The 24,794-nt window shown below is 41.9% G+C and overlaps 1 protein-coding gene across 4 annotated transcripts in view; it reads left to right on the top strand.

Annotated features, from left to right (window-relative positions):
* The window catches only part of SGCD (sarcoglycan delta), a 556,728-nt gene that overhangs the window by 191,293 nt on the left and 340,641 nt on the right, over window positions 1-24,794 (top strand). For 2 of the 4 annotated variants that reach the window (XM_048488177.1, XM_048488178.1), the window contains exon 3: window positions 7,478-7,654. The exons of the other annotated variants lie outside the window; for them this stretch is intronic. In XM_048488177.1, the coding sequence (XP_048344134.1) occupies window positions 7,652-7,654 (3 nt within the window). In that variant the 5' untranslated portion in view covers window positions 7,478-7,651. The remainder of the gene's footprint in view (window positions 1-7,477; window positions 7,655-24,794) is intronic. 4 annotated transcript variants of the gene reach the window in all.

The following is a 24,794-nucleotide window of genomic DNA, read 5'->3' as shown; positions in this document are numbered from 1 at the left end:
TAAAAACTCACTAGAATTTCCCCTTTGAATAGAGCAGCAAGTCCAAATTTGGAAATATAACAACTATCTGTATCTCACATGCTTTAGAGGCTATATTTGAAGCAACAGTGTTCCACAAATAAGACAATAATGGCACTTGCATGTTGCCATTTGTTGGGACGAAATTGCTTCCTGTAATTTCTGCTCAATTAAACATAAAAAAGTTTGACATCCTTAATGGCATTTGTGCTCTGCAGCTTGAAGCACTTTACTGATCTGTCAGGAATGTACAAACAGCACTAGTGTTGGTTATATTACATTTCTCCATATTTTAATGCAACAAAACTGGCCTTATAAAGTGTACTTTTGTTGTGGCTGTCAGAGAGTGCTGAGATGACTTTTGTAATAGGACTCCAGACCATATCAGAAATACTTTTAGCCTCAGCACATGCTTTGTGGTGTTCTAAGCTCAACTTCAGAAAAATCTTTAGCAAACATGCTGGAAAAGCATGTACAGTGCAATGTCAGAGTGGCTGGGCTAGTGCATTCCTCCCTTCCCCCCCTTTCTGATAAGCTTTCTATAATGTGTATGAAAAGAAAAATAGAATTCACATGACTAATCCTAGAGTGTTCTCCTGAAACTGTAAACAGTGTAGTGTATACTTTTTCTCTTTTGTTTTATAAGTTAATGCATCTGGTTATGCACTGCAATGTTGCAAACATCTGTGTGCATTTTAAAATAATAATGAAAATGTTATTTTCATTCTGTTTTGTTACAACAGCGAGTGGTTGAATTTTTCAGTCAATTCAAGAATGCAATTTGCCCACAGAATACAAATCAGAATGGACTATTTGTTATATTTAAAGACAATGTGCAAATTAGTTTTTCATCACATATTAATGTAATACTAATTGTTCTGTAGCTATTAATAACATGATTTTATTGTTTTCAGTATGCTTGCATGATTATGTTGAACATTGTAGCTACCCTAGTCATGGAGAATTGAAAGCTAAAATATTAATGATACCTCTGTCCTCAGTTATTGTAGACTATGAATTTTTGAAATTGCAATTCATTGTTAATTAGAAGGCTGACTTGGGACTCCTGTTTTGGTCAGACATAGATGGTGAATCTTTCATAACAGTTCTCTCACTTCAGTGCATGTCATAGCTATCAGTTTTAGAGTTACAGTGTCTCTATGGATACCATGAATTAGTGTCTGCCTGTAAATCTTTTAATATGAAAGCAGAGGACTGATTCTGATTTGAGCAATACATCGTGAATATCGCTCTTTCTTTGAAATTTAAAATTCATTAATAGCTTTGTCTCTAACAGGAAATCTCCTCATAGGAAATCTCCCAGAAATGGCTGAAGTGTTATGTAATAGCTCCACAATATATATTTTATGTAATAAAAGTGTTATAGCTCCACAATATATATTATATATATTCACCACTTGTCTGCTCAGCCTGGGCACACTCCCTGCCACACATGAAATTTCTTTACAGTTTAGAAAGTGAAGTAAAAGGCTATAAAGGTTCAAGACAGATTTACCTTCAATGCTGTTAGTGATGATACTGTCTTATACAAAAATTCTAAATATAAATTCTTACTCTAAAGAGCAAATTCCAAATCTTTATATCTTCTTAGACATATTATCTTAAACATTTAGAACATTTTCAACCTGTAAACTGTACTTGTACAAAACATAAGACACTTAATATATCCTTTCTCAGAGTGTTGTATCACTGCCACCACAGAGCTCTAACACAGGACATTGTCAGTACGTGCCCAGATAATACTCTTTGCCACCACCACCCAAATGTATTTTTTGACATTTTCAGATTTTTCTGCAAACATCAGGAGTCTGCCAAACTTGTTCAACTGGGGGGTGGGTGGGGAAGAGAAGCGAGTTCAACTGGGGGCTGGGTGGGGAAGAGAAGGAGGGATACAAACAGCACAGGCTTGACAAGTGTTGTGGGCCAGGGGAGTGGTGGGCAAGTTTGGCTGGGGGCTGGGCATGTGGGGGAGGGAGGGATGGTTCACCACAATGAGCTTTACTACTAGTCTGGTGACAAGTTTTGTTTTATATTTTGCAGAAACAACTTCTACAATTTTTTCTTCAAATAAATTTGCAATTACACAGTAACAATTTTTCCTTCAGATGTATTTGTGAGGAAACACTAACAAAACATGTTCTACCTCTTAAGCAGGCATGTGTGGGAATCTGTTTTAAAAATCAAATAATGAGCACTGATAACCTATGTATTTAATTTTTTGTGAGTAGAGTTGATTGAGCTGCACTTAAATTACATTTTTTAAAAAATGTTCAGCATCTTATTAGATTCATAACTGTAGATCCTTACACCTTCCTGTCATTATCTTGCAGGGCAAATCCATAATTTCATTATTTAGTTTCACAGAATAAGTCTAACCTGTGAAGCCTCAAGACCCATCAGACTTTCCAATTACTTGTGGTCTGCCATGTGGAGACTTTAATTATCTGCTCATCCCTGGGATGTAGATTCACTATTTCTTGTTGCTTGGATTCAAGACAACAGAGAACTATGTTCACACAAGAGTAAAGTGACACAGGCTCCAGTTTTATTTTTTGATTATTATTGCCTAACAAAAACATTTCAGAAATGATACTGTGTGAGAACTTCATAATTATTTAGGGTTGGTCAATACTAAAAAAAATCGGTAAAATTCGGATTAAGGTGTTTGGGGGAATAAAATGATTTGTATGCCCGAATCCGAATCATAGCCAATTTGGATATGCCCGAAAATTCGGGAAAATCCAAAAAATTCGGGTCCGTTTTATTTTATTTTTTGGTGTTTTACACGTTTTGGCCTGCAGGGTGTGCAATTTTAAAGCTAGTGGCACCAAACTTTCAGGATATCATCCAGAGACTGTCCTGATTATTCTCCCCAATTCTGATGAAGTTTGGTTTGGGGGGGCAAAGTTATTGACCCTCAAAAGGGCTGCCCCATCCCCCATTATTTCCAATGGAGCTAATAGGAGATGGGGCTACACTTTTGAGGGACCATAACTTTGGCCCCCCTGAACCAAACTTCACCAAACTTGGGGAGTATCATAAGGACAGTCCTTGTATGATACCCTGAAATTTTGGTGACAGTAGCTGTAAAACTTCCCCCCCTCACAGTCACCCAAATAAATTTCCCCATATTCTGTGCTCTGTAGTGTCTGGCTGGCTCCATTACAGCTAATGAGAAATTTCTGTGGGAGGGCTGTGGAGTGCACATTTCTCATGGTAAACCCACAAAACTTTCAGGGTGTCTTCAGGAGAGTCTCTTCATGACAACATCCAGGTTTGGTGACCGTTGCTTTAGTGGGTTCAATGTAGGGTAGGGTCCATCTCCCACTGCCCCGATAAGCAAACTTCCTCAAACCTGGATGGTGTCATCCAGAGACTCTCCTGAAGATACCCTGAAAGTTTTGTGACTGTACCTTGAGAAATGTGCACCCCACAGCCCTCCACCAGAAATTCCTCATTGACAGCAATGCAGAAGTCACTGCAGAAAAAAGAATCTGGGGCAAATTTCTGGGGGTGCCTGCAGGGGCGCATTTTTAGACATATCGGCACCAAATTATCAGGGTATCATCAGGAGACTGTCCTGATGACACCCCCAAGTTTAATGAAGTTTGGTTCAGGGGGGCCAAAGTTATGGATTCTCAAAGGGGTAGCCACCATCTCCTTAGCTCCTATTGGAAACAACGGGGGATGGGGCACCCCTTTTGAGGGTCAATAACTTTGCCCCCCCCACCAAACTTCGTGAAACTTGGGAAGAATCATCAGGACAGTCTCTGGATGATATCCTGAAAGTTTGGTGCCACTAGCTTAAAAAATTCCAGTTCACATGTTTCACCGCTCCTGCACATGAAGCCTGTGGAGTGAGTGAGCGGTGAAACACACAAACCAGCATTTTTAAAGCTAGTGAAACCACAATTTCAGGGTATCATCAGGAGACTGTCCTGATGATACCCCCAAGTTTGGTGCAGTTTGGTTCAGGGGAGCCAAAGTTATGGACTCTCAAAGGTGTAGCCCCCATCCCTATTAGCTCCCATTGAAAACAATGTGGGTAGGGGTACCCCATTTTAGGGTCCATACCTTTGCCTCCCCTGAAGCAAACTGCACCAAACTTGGGGGGGGGGGTATCGTCAGGACAGTCACCTGATGATACCCTGATAATTTGGTGCCGATGTGTCTAAAAATGTGCCCCCTGCAGGCACCCCCAGAAATTTGCCCCAGATTCTTTTTTCTGCAGTGACTTAGCTGCATTGCTGTCAATGGGGAATTTCTGGTAGAGGGTTGTGAGGTGTACATTTCTGAAGGTACGGTCACAAAACTTTCAGGGTATCTTCAGGAGAGTCTCTGGATGACACCATCTAGGTTTGGGGAACTTTGCTTCAGGGGGTTCCATTCTATGGGACCCAAAAAGGGTAGAGCCCATCTCCCACTGCCCCCTGAAGCAAAGTTCCCCAAACCTGGATGGTGTCATCCAGATACTCTCCTGAAGATACCCTGAAAGTTTTGTGGGTTTACCATGAGAAATGTGCACTCCACAGCCCTCTATCAGAAATTCCCAATTGACAGCAATGCAGCTAAATCACAGCAGAACAAAGAATCTGGGGCAAATTTCTGGGGGGTTCCTGCAAATTTCTGGGGAAGAGCCTTCGACAATACAGTTATGTCACTTCTGGAATGGTAAGGAAGTGCTGGCATCACAATGGGGGGATGTTCTAGCATTCTTCCCAAAACCATAGTGGTTGGAGGCAAGTGCTAGAGTAGCCTCTAGTGCAATTCTGGCACTTTTGTGTCAAAATGGAAGTAACATCATTGCACAGGGGATGCAGATCACTGCCCCTGAACTCACCTCCCTAAAGTTCCCATGGGTTGCTAAGAGAGACCTGACAACACTAACTCTACGGCATTTTACTATACTGAGGGTCCTGCCGCCCCCTCCCAGCTGCATCCTCAAATCTCCTTGAGCTTCCCAACTTGAATCTGGCAACCTTACCTCCTGTCCCAGTGACATAAAGGAAATAGGCATAGTGCCCTAATAATTTTAAGAGAGTGGTGTGGAATGTTTGATGGAAGATATGCACCTATATGCCTTACTGAGGAGTATTAGGACTTCCCTTTTTTTTCCTACTGACTATATTCTCACACTGGATTGACAATTAGTACTTTCCAGTTCACTGCTGCTTGTTATTGTAACAAATGGGTTGATAGGTGGTTTTCTTCCCTTATTCAAGAGCTGGGGTGCAGCAATTAAAGCATGCTGCTTATAGTTTACATTCAAATTGTACTGAGCATTTCCACTGCAACAAAATATACTCATTAGCAGCAGCTGATAGTATAATCCTTAGAATTGCACTCTTCTAAATTCATTGGACTTAGAAGGTTGTAACTCTTAGGAGTGCGCTGTATGTCCTTTTGCCATCCACAACTAGTGTTAGATTTATCCCTAAGCAAAATTCTTTGAGCCATCCCTGAACATAACTTACCTGTTATTCTAAATATGAATTCACTCTTCTCTTACATACCAGATTATGAGATGTAGACATTAGGGTCTGCAACAGTGTTTGATTTGCTTACTTTAACTAATATGCTAAAGGGTAGTGACAATTTAGATGTCATTAATGCAAAAATAAATCTTGCTTATTAGAAAAGAATTCCTACTTTCTCTGGAGTAGGGATAATAATGTTGTCAATTATGTTTTCAGATTTGACCTTCACCATCTTTTCTTGTAAGTTAACCATGGGAACATGCTGCAACAAGTTGTTGCACTTAAAAAAAGACAGAGTGGTTTTCAGAACTTCGAGAAATATTTGATAACTGCAACAAATGAGTTTTTAGCAATCACATAGCCAAGCTCCTTCCTTTTCTAAAATCTATGGCTTGATTATCTTTGCCTGACAATTAAGTTTTGACAGCTTAAGTTTTTAACTATTGTAAGTTGGGAGTTGGAGAACAGAGTCTCATAAAAGGGTTAGCTCAAAAACAAAGTGGGTTAAGTACAGTGGCATACCGAGTCTAAATGGCTCCCAGGGGTATGACTACCTCCCAGCGCCTCCTGCCTGGCTCCCCATGCCCCTCGTGCCCCACTTACATGAGCCAGGAGGAGGGCAGGGCTTGGGGGTGGCTTGAACAGGCATCGTGGCACCCTGTCCCCCCAGCCTCCCTGCAGGCCAGCTTCTGCCCTCCCCAGGCCCTGGGAAGGGTGGGGTGCTGTGGCCGACCGCCGCCAACCCCCCCACCTCCCTGCAGGCCGGCTTCTGCTCTCCCCAGGACCTGGAGAGGGTAGAAACCAGCCTACAGAGAGGGCAGGCTACAGTGGCTGCCCCCCACTGAGCCCCGCCCCCGCCCCCACCTCCCTGCAGGCCGGCTTCTGCCCTCTCCAGAGCCTGGGGAGGGCAGAAGCAGACCTGCAAGGAGGCTGGGATGGGGGCGGGGCCCCCATGTGACAAAACAGCATGCGCCTGAGGACATGGGATACCCCATGTCCCCTTTAGTGGTATACCACTGGTTAAGTAGAAGGCAAGGATCAGATTAATGTATTGTCGAAGGTTTTCACAGCTGGAATCACTGGGGTGCTGTATGGTTTGCGGGCTGTATGGCTATGTTCTGCATGATTTGCAGAATTTCATAAGTGTACTCTGTATACTTTATAACAATGTACACAAAAGTATAACAGTATAACAGTATAAACATCTGCCTGGAAAGAGAGATTCTCCTCCACCGCCACATATGAACATTTTAGAAAATGAAATCCCAAATCTCCCTGGTACTTGTTAATATTTTTCTCAGTTTGTGTTATTTATTCCTAACTTCATTCTTGTGCTGTTTCAAAAGGGGGAGCATCTTTTTACTGCATCTCTCAGTTAACAACTGCAGACATGGGTGGGTTTTATACCAAAGCCTAAATGTTAAGCCAGGTACAATAGGGGAAGTGACAAAACCTGGAATAGTGAAGTTAATTTCTCTCCAGTCAAATTATTTTTGCCACACACATTTTATGAGTTTCTGAACCAGGGAATGAAACCTGCTATAGAGGTGCAAAAAGTCAAGCACTTGGGCTTTGTCATTTTGTGGAAGTGTTGGTTTTAAATCCTGTACCTTGAGCAACAGACAGCATTTTACTTTGAATGTTCCATTTAAAGTTTTTGTAGTAATATCTGCTTACATTTAACCAACTTATGTTACTCTGTGTTCATGTCCTAATTTAGTGCCACAGCAAAAGCACCACAAAGCAGGAGTAGTTCTGCTCCACAGTTCTTGAATTCAAAGATTGCCCTCAAAAGTTGCCATACATGATGGATTGTCAGAGGCTTTTTGTCCCTGTGTGACATTTTATTCCCATCAGATGTTGTCTTATGTTCTATTCTGAATCAGCCAAACAAGTGACCCTAGAATTTAATGCCACACCTTCTCTTTCTTTTCCCTTTTTTTCTTGCTATGTCTCTGAAGGAACTGAAGGACAGTATAGTGATCCTCAGGGGTAGACGTATGTACATGTAGACGGCTCAATCTGTGTGGAAATTAATACTGACTTCTTGTCGGTGGCAACCTGAAGAATTTACCTTTATTCCAATGTTGCTCTGAAAGAATCTGCATTTAAAACTCCAAACTATCAAGCTTGCCATGGTAGGTTTCTCTGGTTTTTGTATTTTTCCGTATGCTTTTATTTAATCTAAAGTAGCTCATACCTGGGATCTTTTCATTAACCAGTCACTATTGTTGAAGCATTTATATTATTTATATATTATTTTCTGAATGTCTAGTGCTTGTATGGAATTATCTGCTGATTTGATTCGTGTATAGTAGCTTATGTGATCTTGGTACAAACAGTCATTTGTAGCCTGAAATGTGGAATTTCTGGACGTTTTTGAATGTTTGCAAGTGAGAAGATCAGAGAATAGCACTGCCACAACCTTTTATCTTGGTTTGTATTGTCTTTCTGACCTTGACTGAAATGTTGTACTGTTTCATTATATGCTGTGATTTTAAGTATGAAAGACGACTGGGTTTATGTGGCATATCAGGCATGATACAGAGCTATACCTTTTTGACTTGGCTGGGCAGATAGAGATAAGAAAAAAGCACATTGTGTTTAATCATTTTTGGAGAACAGGGAATTCTGCAGCATAAACAAACAGCTTATACTTACTGATACAGAAGAACTTGCACTGTATGACAATTCTCCACTGTTGGCTTAGGCCAACTTACTAGTTTACCCTTGCTTTTCAAAATATGGATGATGATGTGCCTTTCTCCTAAATAATAAGATGCATGGGTGTGTCATCATTACCAATTCACAGCAGATGTCTCAAAACTTTCTATAAGCAGCAGCGGCAGTTTGGCCCATTCCGTACGGGCCAATGAAGTTGTTGCACACTGGCATAAATGATGCCAATGGAGCTCCGGGACCATTTGCATGCTTCTGTGCAGGCGGCCCAGAGGTGCCACGGCCCATGCACACAGAGGCGCCTCCTGTTTTTTAAAAACTTACCTTCTCCCCCTGTGGAGCTCTGCAGAGACTAGGGGACATGCCCCCATGACCATGGTGACACCCCGGGGGTCGGAGGGCAGAGTGGGCGTGCCTCCTCATTCCCGCAGAGCTGCACAGAAAGAGAAGGCAGGGTTTTACAAAATCAGAGTGCCATTTTTACAAAATCAGAGTGCCAACTCGGTGCCATTTGCACGACTCCGGGTGCACACCGCTGTTTTTGAAAAGCCTCACTCACTGAGCGAGTTTCAAAAACAGCATTTTCCTGCTGGTTGGTGGGGGGGAAGCACAGTGCTGTCTCGTTTTGGAGGCTGGAGCCATGCGAACTGCACCCCAGGAATGGAGTTTTACCGTGCCTGGGGTGCTGTTTTTGGCCCATGTGGAGTGGTCCTTTGATCATCTGAGAGGGCTGGAATATAGCTACAAAATGATCCTACATCCAGATCTTGTTGCTGTGAAATAATCTAGCAGCAAGGGAGCAACAAGATGGTAAAGATGTCCAGTGCACTGTGGAAGAACATTTCCATAAGATGATTCCAGTGACTAGCTCTAAATCCCTGGAGATTTCACCAGTGGCGAGTCACCACTAGTGAGGCAATGCTAAAAGTATTTTGCTTTGGGATGAAGTGATGGATGACATTGGTTGAATTCCTACTACTGCTGGTGATGTCTCTTGTGTGGAAATGGTTTATAGGCTGGGTTACCTTCCCTTTCTATATTATGTTGTATTGTGTGTGTGTGTCCCTTTGATTATGAGTGTTGATTCAGGAAGGTCATTAAGTCACTCTTCTTTATTTATGTTACTGGTGGATAGTGACAGAAAAAAAACTTTGTAGATTCAGAGTTGGAAGAGACATATAGGCTATTTAGTGCAACCCACAAATAGAGCATTTCCAACAGGTGATTGTCCAGACTTCCAATGAGGGCTTTTCACCCCTTGGTAACTGCTTTCACTATGAAACTGTTCTAGTTTCTCCCGATTGAGCTGATGTATACTACCCTGTAATTTAAGTCTGCTAGATTTACCATTGCTTGCTCCATCAACAGAGAACATTTTTGGCTTTCTTCGTGTGACTATCCTTCAGGCTTTTGGAAAGTGTGATCATGCCTTGCCTCAGCCTTCTTTTCTTCAGGTTAACATACTGATTTCTTTATAGAATGTGTTAGACTCTCCTTACCAATCCTTAGAGTTTTGAAGGGCACAACTTACAAAAATGGAAAACCACAGCCTTCCTGATTATCTCTCACAATAAAAATCTATGGTTTGTCTGGCAAGATTTATTATTGCCTCATTGGTAAAGGTACCTGATAATTTGCACTAGGGATAAGCACCAATAATTTTAATTGGTAAATTTCAGGTATTTAAACCCAGAATTTTTTGGTAAAGCTGAATAGAGCAGATATCCATCAGCATTATTTGCCTGTTACTGAAAATTTGCGGTTTTAAAAACCTGAACTTGAAATTTTCAATTCTTCCCCCTTCAGGGGCTTGGGAAATGTGTGGAAATGCCCCCACTAATGGTTTCCAAGCCCCAGAGGACTTGGAGAGCATCAGTGGGGAACAAAACTCCATGCTGCGCTAATCTTGCCCAGCACAGCATGGAGTTCTCTCTCTCCTTCCCTCGCTGATGATTTCCAAGCCCTGAATGGTTTAGAAAGCATTGGCAGGAAAGATAAATCCATACTTCTGATAAATTATTGCTTCTAATAAAGCAGCACGTGTTGGAGATAGCAGGAGGCTAGTTGTTCTACCTGGCCCATAAAAGCTGGGAGAAAAGGTGTTGCTGCAGCAAATCAGCCATTTCCTCCCTCAGTGTTCTCCTAAAGAAGTCAATAATTTCCTTATTAAGCTGACTGGACATGACCACATTTACTTTACTGGCTCTCTCAATTCTTTAGGTGCCAGCAGAGTCCTTCGGAGCTGCAACCGAGTCTCTGTGACTCTCCAATGAGCCCCTGATGACCACCAGGGAATTAGACTGAGAAGGGAGGGTTGCAGCAACTCCAGTTGCCATCTACTGCACCCACAGCTTTTTTGCACCATTTTTGACTCCACAAAATGATGCCTGCTGAGAGTCATCAATGGAAGCAATAGTAGAGACAGCCCTATCGGGGATGTACCCTCCAAGCATCCCCCTTGGCCAACACTAGTTACAACAGGGGACTGCAACTTGTTCTCTTGATAGAAATTTGTCCTCCTATTGGTCCATGTCTTGCAACAAAAAGCACCTGGAGTCATCTCACAATGTGTGTGAACAGTCTCTCCCAAGGTCAGGCAGGCAGAGGCAAGCAACAAGTGAAAGGAAGGACAGTAGATCAAAGAATAAGGAGAAATAAGAACTGAGAATAAGAGGATCATTTAGAAAGAGTACTAGGAAGACTAGAAATATGAGGAACACTGACAACTGAGTAACTGCTCTCCCTAGAGGCAGGAAAGAACTGGAAATTCTGATTCTGGACTTATTTACAGCCCATCGAAAAGAAATCTTAGACTTCAATTAGAAGTAAACATGCTCACTCCTGCTCCATCAGCCATTTTACCAAGAAACAATATGACATAGTTTGCAAAAGGCAAGTGTTGCTGTTAGTCATTAAATGCACTATAAATGCTTTTGTATCAAAGTACCATATTTAATAGGGGGATGTATATTTTATGTATATGGCTGAATAAATAATTTAAATATGTCAATAGTTCATAAGTAATTGTTAAATCAAAATATACCATGGGGGCTAACAAATTATCAAACATCAGAATCTATATCCGCCAGGACCTTCCTTCCACCTTAGAGACAATGAGTAAACTGGAGGCTCCCTTGCCGTCTTCTGGCCCTTGTTTGGCCCAGTTTTCCCTGCTCTCTGAAGCTGCTGTCGACAGGGTCCTGGCTGCTATTAGACCTACTACCTGTCCTCTAGATCCGTGCCCCTCCTGGCTTATTAAAGCATGCCGGGCAGAGTTACGACCCCACCTGTTGAACATCATCAATAGCTCCCTTGAGCAAGGAGTTTTTCCGGGTGGGTTGAAGGAGGCAGTGGTCCGCCCACTCTTGAAAAGACCATCGTTAGATCCTAAAGATCTGGCCAATTACCGCCCCATTTTGAATCTTTCGTTTCTGGGGAAGGTAATTGAGAGAGTGGTGTTGGAGCAGCTTCAGGGCTTCCTGGAGGACACATCGGCCTTCGATCCCTTCCAGTCCGGCTTCCGTGCTGGGCATGGGACAGAGACTGTTCTTGTTGCCGTCACAGACATGCTCCGTATGCAACTAGACCAAGGCGGATCGGCGCTGCTGGTATTGTTAGATCTTACCGCAGAGTTTGATGTGGTCGACCACGATCTTTTGACCCACCGCCTGGCCGCTTCCGGGGTGCGAGGCACTGTCCTTCAGTGGATTGCCTCGTTTCTCCGGGACCGGACCCAGCAAGTGTGGTGCGGGGACCAAGCCTCCCGAAAGTGCCCACTTCAATGTGGTGTGCCTCAAGGAGCGCTGTTGTCCCCGCTATTATTTAACATCTATATGCGACCCCTTGCTCAGTTGGTACGGAGCTTTGGGCTGACCTGTCATCAATATGCTGATGACACTTGGCTCATTCTGTTGATGGAGAGGGGAACAGTCATCGCCCCTGTGGCTCTCCAGCATTGTTTGGAGGCGGTTGCTGGTTGGTTGAAGCAGAGCAGGTTAAAACTGAATCCATTGAAGACGGAGATCCTTTGGCTGGGTCGGGAAGGAGGGGTTGGGGATTTCCAGCCGCCGGTGTGGGAGGGGGCTACATTGGCACTAGCCTCCTCCGTTTGTAGCCTGGGGGTCCACCTGGATTCGTCTCTTTCAATGGAGACCCAGGTGGCCCATGTAACCCGGGTTGCGTTTTTCCATCTCCGTCAAGCCCGGCGGCTGGCCCCCTTCCTCTCTCAAACGGATCTGGCTACTATGATCCATGCAACAGTCACCTCCAGGCTAGACTATTGCAACTCGCTCTACGCAGGCCTTCCCTGCATCTGATTCGGAAATTAAAACTGGTCCCGAATGTGGCGGCCCGTTTGCTCACAGGGGGTGCCACCAGAGACCATATTTCACCTGTGCTTCACCGTCTGCACTGGTTACTGGTCGAATTCCTAATCATTTTCAAGGTGTTGGTATTGACCTTTAAGGCCTTGCGCAGCCTGGGACCTCCGTACCTGCGGGACCGTCTTGCCCCATATGCCCCAAATCGGCCTCTGCGTTTAGCAGAGGCCAACTTACTGGTGATCCCTGGCCCCTCAATGATGCGGCTGGTCTCCACCTGGGCCAGAGCTTTTACAGCTCTGGCCCCTGCCTGGTGGAACGCTCTACTTCCAGCTACGCGGGCCCTGCGGGATCTTAATGACTTTCACAGGGCCTGCAAAATGGAGCTGTTCCACCGGGCCGTTGGGGAGTCTGGCTGCTGATGCCCCCCTTCTATAACATCTGTGGACCCTGCCGTCCCCTTCCCCCCTCTCTTCTCAAAGGATTTATTAGTAGGACGCCATCGGTATATCTGATGTTATGACGTTGCATTTTAATGGGGTTGGTTTTAATATATATAGAGCCACTATTTAATGATTTATTTAAATCTCGATATTATTGATTTTATTTGTGCTCTATCTATTTGTTTGTTCACCGCCCTGAGCCCTCCGGTAGAGGGCGGTTTAATAATAATAATAATAATAATAATAATAATAATAATAATAATAATAATAATAATAATAATAATAAAAAATAATAAATATAATAAATATAATAAATATAATAAATATAATAAGCAAACCATCCGTTTGTGAGTCGTGCTCTAACTCCGAAACCACTGGACGGATTTCTTTCAAATTTTCACTCAATGTGCTTTTCCAATGCAGGCAGGTTTTCGGATATTCACATTGCTGAAATTCAATACCTGAGCCAGGTAAAACATCTTTTTCCTGGCACACCAGGCCATGAAGCTGGTTGTGTTTAACTGTCACCCTTAGAATGTTCGTGCAGCATGTCTGTGGCCTGAGGGGTTGGTATGCCCTTACAATGTTCGCGCAGTTGGCCATAGATGAGCATTGAAAACAGTAAATAGGTAATACTGTTAGATAATACGTGTGGAAGTGAAACACATACACACTTTGCCATGTGAGATGTCAGGTGGGGCTCCCCCCCACACATGCAGGTAACTTTCACTCTCTGTGCCTTACCCACTACTATCACACAACACACATACTCTCATACACATCCAGCTCATCCTCACACACCTCACTCTGCCCTCCCTCACATCCAACCACCACTTACCGACTTCCTCACCCATATTCGCCACAGCTCTCTTTTACTAAAAGCAAGTTGGAGTTTGCCTTTTTCTTCTAAGAAAATCCGTGGGGTGGGGGCAAACCAACACTACTGGCTCTGCTTCTTTTGCACGTGGCCCTTTATGAACCCAGGGAGCTGGCCTCGATCTGAGCGCCTCACCCACCCTGCCTCTGCTGCCTGAGTGGGATAGCCTGCTTGCCCCAGTTCTGCCTTACCCAAGCCAGGACTGTGCGTGTCAACCAGCCTCATGGACAGTGGGATTCACACTCTGGACAGTCCCGTTGTGGAATGGAAATGGTTACCTTATACTAAAAAAACAAGACACCACCATATAACAATGTAAATTGAAGAGGGAAAGAGGGATTCCATTTGACCACCCCAAAAGGCAAACCAACACTACTGGCTCTGCTTCTTTTGCACGTGGCCCTTTATGAACCCAGGGAGCTGGCCTCGATCTGAGCGCCTCACCCACCCTGCCTCTACTGCCTGAGTGGGATAGCCTGCTTGCCCCAGTTCTGCCTTACCCAAGCCAGGACTGTGCGTGTCAACCAGCCTCATGGACAGTGGGATTCACACTCTGGACAGTCCCGTTGTGGAATGGAAATGGTTACCTTATACTAAAAAAACAAGACACCACCATATAACAATGTAAATTGAAGAGGGAAAGAGGGATTCCATTTGACCACCCCAAAAGGCTATTCTGGGGATCATTGGACCTGCATGGACATCTGTGTGGGTTGCGGACTGTGATGAGAAGGACAATTGCCACAGCAATGTATGGCCGGGCCCCGCTAGTGTTAGATAATTATGTTTATATGTTATGGAATATTAAGATTTGTTCTACAATTGTTTTTCTTTGTTTAATGGTCAGTTATTCTTTCTGGTTTTTGTTTTTTTACATTCTCTATATATATACACACATATGGAAAATTAATAAAAATTATTTTTAAAAGTACCATGTTATATAATGCACAAAATAATGATTTTGACCAAGACAGTACTTAAGAATGAATTATAATTCTCATATTCATTTGAGATGGTTTTCTAATGTGGAAGCATACTATTTTCTCTACTGCTGCACCACAACTCACTGCACTTTTATCTTTTAGTAGAACAGAGTATAAGTAGTTGTTTTGTAAACAAACCACAAAAACCACACTTTGAAGCAAGGTCAAGTTAGGTTACGTTTTACAAAACAAAATCTTAGCTTTTTGGGGGGATGGTTCTTAAATGGCTTTAATATTTCCCTCAAATATCTAAGAATGAAGGTAATCTTCCTCATCGCAATCACTTCTGTGAGAAGGGTTTCTGAGCTGGCAGCCTTATCAGCCAAACCATCCCTGTGTGTATTCCACAAAGACAAAGTGGTCTTATGCATGGACCCGACCTTCATTCCCAAAATTATCTCCATCTTTCATCGAAAGAAGGAAATTTCCCTACCTATGTTTTGCCCAGAACCTAAGCATCATAAAGATGTTTACTGGCATACTTGTTCTAGAAGCAAGCCTTTATTGGCATAGACACTGGCATACTTTAGATGTCAGGAGGGCACTCAAGGCCTTCCTTGTAAGAACACAGGAATTTAGAAGGACAGAAGCGTTACTCGTTTCAGTGGCTAACCATAATAAAGGGACCAAGATTTTGTCACAGACTATAAGTGTCTCAGGGCCTTTCCCCACTTACCTTAAGCCCCGCGCTACTTGAGGAGAGTAGCGTGGGGTCCCCCGGCACTCCCCACGACAGGGGCGGCAACAGCACAGCCGCCCCAATGCTGCCGCTGTCGCGCCCCCTCAGCGCGCGGCATCCCAGGCGCTCTTCTTAAGGACGCCTTTTGATGACCCCGTGCAGAGAGCGTGGGGTCGTGGGGACGCCCGGGCGCACGCCTGGGATGCCACGCGCTGAGAACAGCGCGCGGCATAGGGGGGATGGAAGAGAGTGGGGAAAGGCCCTCAGAGAATGCATCGCCAAAGCGTACAAAGCACAAAAGTTACCAGTCCCCACTGGAGTCATGGCTCAGTCAGCACGTAACATGTCCACCAATGCTGCATTCAACAACCATGTGCCGGTGGACAAAATCTGTAAAGCAGCAATGTGGTCTTCACTTTCTACATTTGTAAGACATTATAGGCTGAATGTATTCAACTTGGTAGATACAGTCTATGGTTGTAGAATATTAGAACATATCATAGGAGAGGATTACAATCCCATCCTGTATGAAGTGACACTGCTTTGGAATGTCACCCAGATGTCCTCTGGCTTAATGGAGAATGACCATTGGTCTTATTTGTGAAGGGTTATTCTCCATTGAGCACAAGAGGACATCTGCTCCCCCCCCCGCCGCCGATTGTTGCTTCCTCTCCTGGTGCAAGGCAGCATGTGGTTAAGTAAGTTAGGCTTTCTGGTCTTATATTAATGTTCTGTTGTTTGTTGGGAGTTATCCATCATTGTTTTTCACCTTTACTCAGTTCCCCCAAGAGTTTGTTCTCAGTTTGTTAATATAGGGAATAAGTACTTACACTGCTAGGTGGAGACTCCGAACTGGAGGGCAAAGGGGTGGTTTCTCATCAGACCAAGGAAGCTGAAAAATTAATTAATTATTCCTTCTTCCCTGATTGGTAAATTGAGAATACCCAGGTGTCCTCTTCTGCTCAATGGAGAATAACCCTTCACAGGTAAGACCAATGGTCAATTCATGTATTGCTTTACTCTGAATTGGGCTAACAAGAGATAACAACTGGTTTAGAACAGTAGTCTCAAAGGTAAAGCTGTCAAGATCAGGCAACAAGAATAACTACAGATATGGATCATTCAGAAGTTTACTTCACACCAGCTATTGCTTCTTCTCTTGAGCTTCAGGCTGATGTTGCCAAGTAGGTCAGCTCTTTTTTCCAGGGACTTCCCGCAGAACCTTCAGGTTTTATAGCTACCTAACATTAGCTACAGCTTTGTAGAGTTTGTGGACATTTTAGGTAGGGAGGAAGAAGTCATCCCGTCTGGAGTGGTGATATAACATGGTTTCTGTGAAAAAATGAGTCTTCCAAACTTACAGAAAGCATTGGGAAGGAGGGGGGGGGCAGTTTAAAAGTGCATTCTCAATTTGTAATTCTGTTAAGGATTTCACTCCCCATAGGCCAGTCGTTACCTCAGCCTTGCCTAGTAGTTCAACTAGGGAAGAGTAAAAAGTCAGTTTCACCTTTTTAAAATTTGAAGCACTGTGATCCAATACTACATATAAGTTACAATGCAAAGAAGTATCAAAAGTAAAAGTAATTATTCTCTGTACCAGTTAGTATTATTTATTGCATATTGATTACTAGGTAATAAAAACTATGTTTATACATTTTAAGGGAGGGGTTGTTTTAATTTCAGTGTTGTCTTCCTTTTTTAGTAAATATGGTAATAGCCTCATATAGTCTAAACTAGTGATTCCCAACTTTTTCATTACTCATGTACCCCTTGGCAACTCATTTCTTTAAAATTGTACCCCCATATTAGCAAAACCCATTCTTTAATGTTTTGCATAACCCCAAACGCAGGTTCTGTCCATCATTCCACAGCAGACAGCGCTCATCCCACCTGTCCCAGAATACCAGGCAGATTTTCTACATATGTTTATTGAATAGCCGCATAACCCCAAGATAACGAGGACTGCTACTCTAAATCCTTGTCCTTCATTAGTAATTACTCAGTGTTAAATAGGAGTTAAGATAATGAATGGCATATTGAATTAATTTGGAGATACCAACATTTGAGCCACTTTACAGGAACCCACACTCATGAATAGTCAATAAGCATTTCTTAAAATCAGGTATTCAGGACTTTTCAGAACAGAAAATTAATCAAACTTTTCAGACTGACAAATCAGATGTGAATCCACATGCCATTGGATGAAGAAGTATTGTAATAATTTCTCTTCTGAATGTAAATTATTAGATAATGCAATATTGACAGTATATGGACCCTACCTAGTTTGCAAAATATAAACCAAAATAGAGTAACATCCATGCTTTGAATTACTATTTTACCAACTTTACTAATTATGATTTAAAACATTAAAGTTTTGTTTGAGAACGTTCTAATTGCATGTGCATTTACTTCATTTTGTGTAATAATATACTAATCTTCTCAAACACTTGCCAGCAATTTATTTGTGACCAGATACCAAAATGTTATTTTTTTTATATTTTGTTTGCCAAGTTGCAAGATCAGCAGATTTGCTGCTAACATATCAAGTCTTATGGTGGAGCCACTTCTTCAGCCCTTTTTACCAACCTGTCCTGACAGAGCTTTCACTGAATCCATCACCTTGACATATACTAAAGCACAATCTCCAATAACAAATATCTCTGTGCAAAAAATATGATAGCATCAGCAGAACTGAGTTGATATTCTTGAAAATAAGAAACTTAAGTCTAAAACTAACATTCAGCATGAAATAAATCCAACTTCACTCTTGATTCTAATTTTCTATGCCATGTACATTGGCCATCTACAAATATCCTCCTAGATATCAGTGTCTTATTTTTAGAGTTTTAACTGACAGAGGACACATCAAAACAGTTAATTGGGGTAGATTGGGCTAGTTCTAATTTCACATTGGAGTGATTTTTGTGGCATTTGTTATTGAATGTTTGACCTGGCGGTGTAATAAAAATTAATTTTGCTCTCATCACCTGGGTGTTTTCGACTATCAGTCTCTTTCAGTAAGTATTCTGAAAAAACAGCTCCAGATGCTTCTGTGCTGGGGCTACTTTTATGATGTGTGTAAGTTTGTGTTTGTGATTCTGTTTTTTTATAGGGTTCAAGGCTTTTTAAGGAGCTATATCACATTAGGCTGAACTATAAGGAGTTATATTTCAAACAGAATGAGAAAACTTTCAGAATAACTTATCATTTGGCTTATAATGAGCCACAAAGCTGGCTACTGATGGCAAAACATAATTAAAATGCTTGACAGGCACTGTATAGGCTCTAAAATTTAATTACATAAGTGAATGGCTGTATCCCTGAATGAACCTGATGTTTTAAGGATAACAAAAATAATTGCCAATATTTTATGGATCTGAGACTCCTTGCAAGCTGTCTAATTACCTGTACCATCATTGTACTGTTATTAGAGTGGTAAATATTAATAGGAAGTTAATAGCATAATACAGAAGCAGCTATTAGTTGACTGTTGGAAGGGCAAATGTATATTAGCCCATAGGCAATGTTGCACTTTATATATGGACTTGTTCATGTGAATTGTAGAAACTTTTTGTAAGTTTCATAATTTTTTTTCTCCAATATTAGATTGTGTTGAACAAGAATAAGATTAAAAGTATATGTAAATACAAGATTACACCTGAATGAGAATGTAAAGGTACAGGTAAACCACCCCAGCTCTTTTAAATCAGTGTGGTTTAGCTAAATTTCAGTTCATTTGCTATGGCCAAGAGTTGCTCACTGTGTGCATTCAAATTCCATTTATTTCATTTATGATGTAGTCAGAGACTGGGTTATCATCCAGGACTAGTTCTCCCCACACCCTCTATCTTATTTCTTTGGTGACATGTGGTGCATTATTAAAATATGTGAGTTCATCTGCACAGATGGGCATTTGTATTTCTCAAAAAAAGCAGGTGAAAGCAAAACACTTTGGTTATTTATTTATTTATTTATTTGCTGGGGGAGTGATGGAAATAGCTGCAATTGCCAAGAGGCAAAATTGCAAATATATAATGAGTTCAGGAACCATTATCCCCAATGAAATTGTGTTTGTGTCATGATCTCATAAGAGATATGACTACAGAACATTATGATGTTTTTGCATTTGTTATGTAACCCTGGATTGGTTTAATTATTTGAAAAAAGTTCCAAAAAGCTATTAGTAGTGAAATATGTTTAGACCAGGTTTAATTGGGGGAACAATCTGGTGCCCCTGAAACCTCTCTCCCTTTTCATCACCCAAATTTTCATTTGGGTGTCGTACCCAATCTGTTTACACTGTTCTGTCATTCAAGTATTTTGAGCTCTGGACATAGGAAACTGTCTGCTTGTACATGGTTTATAATAAATATACAGTAGTTCCCAACACGAAAAGCTTTCTATTTTCATTTTTATATAACTGTAGCCTGTATTTATTCTAAATCCTTAAAACTACACAAATGTCAGTACAATAGATTAGATCCAGACAACGTCATTCATTTCCTCTGATCCCCCCTTCCTGCTGCAACTCCTTCTCCTTTGCTATTCATCCTTGGTCCACAGGAGCAGCATTTAAAGGAGATCAGTGGACTGCAGTGAGGCAGGAAAGGCAGGATGCTTCTGGTCCATTGATGAGAAATTTAGTCTATATCCAATCCAACAACTCTAAGACAAAATGCAGCTAATCTTTTTCTTGTTTTTGGCAGTCATCTATTTGAGGTGGAGTCTAGCATTAAAAACAAGAATGCATTGAAATGGTAACAGGGTATTTTCTCATTGTTTTACTTACAGATTTCAGAATAATCTTTTTTAGTATCAGCATGAGTGGTGAGTAATGTAAAAAAAATCTATTAGATCTCTTACAGCGAAAGGTGGAATGAAAATGTTATAAATACATTTTTAGAATAAATGTAAGTTATCCCTTATATTTGCCAGAAATAAGGAGCCAAGAAGCCAGCAGTGGAGTTGCTGACAGTAATGCTTCCTTTAGAAGTGCTGGGAAGAGTGCCAGGAGAAGCCCTTCCGGCTGCTGCTGTACAAGAGAAGACTCAAGAACTCATTGGCCAGAGTTTTGGTAGTAGTTTTGTTCCTTTCCTACCCGCACAGGCACTTAATCTATATTCAACTTTTTTTTTTGACTGAAGACATGCAAACAGCACCAGTTTTATAGGTACAACGGGACTGTCAAGAAATTATTCCAGGTACACTGGTTCTTTGCTTGAATCTTTCTGAACTGCTCAAGTTAAAATTGTTTCGTTACTTCACAGGGACATCAGTTCAATCACAAATTTCCATTCAAATACATTCATGTAACTACTCAGTTATAGTGCAGTTCAAAAGTTGCCTTCCGATCTCATTCTGATAGTGCCCCTATGTTAACCCTTCTCTTATCTGACTTAGGGCAAGGTGTAACCTGCCTACTACCCAAGCAGTAGAGGAAGTAGGCTAAAGGATAGTGGTGTGTGTGACAGAGTGACTGTTTTAGCTTTCAATGTTTTTAAGCTACTAAAGGGACAAGCTTTCCCAGAACCAAACTACAGGAGATCGTGATGGCAGGTCAATCCCATTTTAGAAGCATTTGTAGTTCATTAAAAATCATTGTGAAGCCTCAATTTGGATTGGGCAAGTGGTGTGGTGCTTCACTGAGCGCTTATCTCCCCCCTCCCCTTGCTTTTTTAAGTGCAGAAACAGGCTGTTTCAACACTTGAAAAGATGTGGGTAGAGGGACAAGAGCTTCTGGAGCCACAACACTGTATGCTTGATCCAGATTGGGACCTTGCAGCAATTAAAAAAAAACCCCTACAAATGCTTCTAAAATGACATCAGTGACTACAGGATGGACCCATGGTTGTTGTAACTTGTAGTGTGGTCCTGAAAACCTTGTAATTTGGTTGCTTCTTAGGTGGTGGAGTGCGGAGGGAATCACCCATGTTTCTTTCTCTTCCTCCCCACCATTGCCACCGCTGCCTAAGAAATGGCCAAAAAGGTTTCTTTAAGCTGAATTATGGCTGCAAAAGGGGTGCCCCCAGTCCCCGCCACCAGTCTCCTCTTGGCCTCTCGCCTGGGTAGTTAAACATAATTTAGCTTGAAGGAAACTTTTTGGTTTGGTTTATTAGATTTGTATACTGCCCTCCCCCGAAGGGCTCAGGGTGGTGAACAACAGCTGCAAAATGACAATATCAATAGAATAACATTAAATAACAGCAAAAACATAACATCAATGAACATGGACTAAATAACATAGTATTGTGACATATCATTCTAACTAAAATGAATATAACATTTTAAACCTAGAATTATAACAACAAACATCAGCATTGTATCATCATAACATCACATAACAGTAGCAGTAATCATAACATAACATCATAAATTATATAAAGCAATAATACTCATAACAACAAACATCATTAGCAGCCTAACAACACTAATGGGGTAGATGGTGACTTTCTTTTTTAATAACATACTACAAAACAACACAGTGACCCAAGAACTAACCCCCCCCCCCCCAATATAAACTGTAGCTATGTTAGTGTAACCTCAGCTTATGGGTTCTGTGGGTCAGAATTTGGAAGGAGTTTGCAACAATTAAATTTTAAACAAAATTGTTTACTTTTCTTAACGTATAACATCAAACATTAACATTTAACATAACACTTCAAAGTCCTGCTAAGTTTCATTTCAAGTCATTCTATTTACAGTCTTGTAATGCCAAGTCCATTTCTTCCTGCAAGTGGTTGGCTCATGAAACTCCAAAAACTTGGTGTACTGGATTCAAGACGATGAAGGTCCCCAAAAGAACTCTCACCATTCACACACAAAAACCCTTAAACAAAGTGTTAAGGGCTTATAAAAATCAATCCAGGTCCTAGATTGGAAGCCTTGCTTCCTTCAACTTTTTTTGCAGCCTTCTGTTGCTTTCAGTCCCCACCCCTTTCTGGGTCATCCCATTCAGAACATAGGGTTACATTAGCACAAAAGCCTAGCTTAATAATAAATCTGATACAATAACACACCACTAAACTAAACTATACCTAAGCTAAACTAACTAATTCTACTTAACACTAGATGAATATACAATAATACAATAAACAAAATACAATACACTACCAAAATACAATAAACACTACCAAAATACAATAAACACTACCAATATAATAACATCAAAATGGGAGTGGGAGACCTAATACAACCTCACTAACTACATTCACTCTCCAATAAAGAGACAATACTTAAAGCCAAACAGTCTATGTAAGTGTACGGAATCCTCAAGCTCCAGGAGGTGGGGTGCTAAGTCTTAAGTTGTTATTCTGTCTGAAGAGGGGTACCAGGCTCATTAATAATTGTTCTATCTGCTCACCAACATGCCTTCCATCTGAGGGCCACCACAGCCATGTTCTCCCTGGGACACGCCTGATTTTGGTTGCCAAGTAAAAAACACTCATGTGCACTGTGGGGACCACTGGCCCCCACTGCCCTCCAGGGCCTCTGGCATTAAGCATGAGCACCTCGCCCCAACCCTCTCACCACCAGTGGGGCACCGCTGCTGCCACCACCATCACCCGGAGATCTGCATCTTCGTTCAGGTCCCCTCTATTTCTATCTTTCTTTTTCTTTGTTTCTTTTCTTTCTTTCAGCACAACTAGGGCAGTTGCCCACCCACATCCTCACCCCCACCCCTATCTCTACTGCCCCACTGTGGAGGCTGTGCTGGGGCAGCAGAGTACAGGGAATGCAATTTCAGTGCTTGCCCGAGGTGCCTATTTCTGTAGCTACGCCTTTGATTGCCTCTGATATACTGCCACAGAAGCAATATGAAAATGGAATCTTAACAAACCATCCTCTCAGTTCTGCTGTTACAGAACATTCAGTCTGGCAATCATAAAAACATACCTATGACCAAGAATTGTAAGAATTTTCAGATATGAAGGGAGAGTGATTTGAGGATGAATCCCTAGTGCTAAAGTGAAGCATATTCGCTTTGGCCGAGTAAGTGTGCTAGCTCAGTCAAGGTTGATCACCCTCATCTTAATCAACTCCAACACTTCCTGGATACCCATATCCCTAAGCTCTATAAGGGAAAGGCCACGGAATCCAATCCTGTTATCTACACACCTCTCCCTGAAACTTCTAAAATTGTTTTCCTCTAAGAAAAAGAAGAGTTTGGATTTATATCCTGTAAGGAGACTCAAAGGGGCTTATAGTCTCCCTCTCCCCCCTCCACAACAAACACCCTGTGAGGTGGGTAGGGCTGAGAGAGCTCCGAAAAACTGTGACTAGCCCTATGTCACCCAGCTGGCATGTATTGGAGTGCACAGGCTATTTTAGTTCCCCAAATAAGCCTCCACAGCTCAAGCAGCAGAGCAGGGAATTAAACCCAGTTCTCCAGATTAGAGTGCACCTGCTGTTAACCACTTCGCCACTGCTGCTCTTAAAAGGTGCAAGAGCTCCCTTTGGGTATTAGGTACTGCAAAAGGACTTTCATTCTCAGACTAAAAACAACAATCCAAGCCCTAGAGTCAATGAGCACTGCACAAACTACATTCTATGTACTGTTCCTGCACTTAAACAACAGCCTTGTTTATCACCTTTTCATAGGGAAACTGAGCCATTTAGTTGGCTCTCTGATTTTCAATGAACTTGTGCTGCTCAGTTCTCATACAATGTAAAAATTAGCAAAAGAAGCCTTTTATCTATTGTTGTGTTAGACAGTTTAGCCCAAAGGCAAGATCTTGGAACTGAGTCAAAAGCAGGCTTAAGACCCTTAAATGCTTCATAAAAATGGCTTCCTTGGAGAGAGGAGTATTTGTCAGCTAAATGATATGGGGTGAGACAATGAACTGAAACATCCCTTCTAAATCCTCCTTTTTCAGGATACAGCAAAGATTCTGAATCTACCCAATTCCAAAGCTTGGGATACAAAAAGGCTGCACAAACTTTGACTGCTGTTGATAACAAACTGATGGACCAATAATTTATGGGATCATTCTTGGCCCCTTTTTATGCATACGAACTATTATTGTATGTTTCCAAGCTACAGAAATAATTCTTGAACAATTAATTTGAGTGAAAAGAGGGGCCAGCAAGTCACTCCATCATATCAAATTAGCTTTCAAGAGACCAGCTGGTATTAAATCAGCCCCAGGGGGCTTGCCTGATCATATTTACTTAATCAGGAAGCCCACTGTCTCTGGAAGAACTGGATGTCACAGAACAGTAAAGGCGTGCTGGGGACCTCAGCCAAAACCCAAACAGAATTAATTCCAGCAACCTTTGCAAAGACTGAAGTGAAATGCAG

This window comes from Sphaerodactylus townsendi, linkage group LG03 (assembly GCF_021028975.2).
Source record: "Sphaerodactylus townsendi isolate TG3544 linkage group LG03, MPM_Stown_v2.3, whole genome shotgun sequence".
NCBI classification, from domain to species: Eukaryota; Metazoa; Chordata; class Lepidosauria; order Squamata; family Sphaerodactylidae; genus Sphaerodactylus; species Sphaerodactylus townsendi.
Note: the sequence above shows the minus strand (reverse complement) of the source record. Positions and strands in the feature narration are given on the sequence as shown.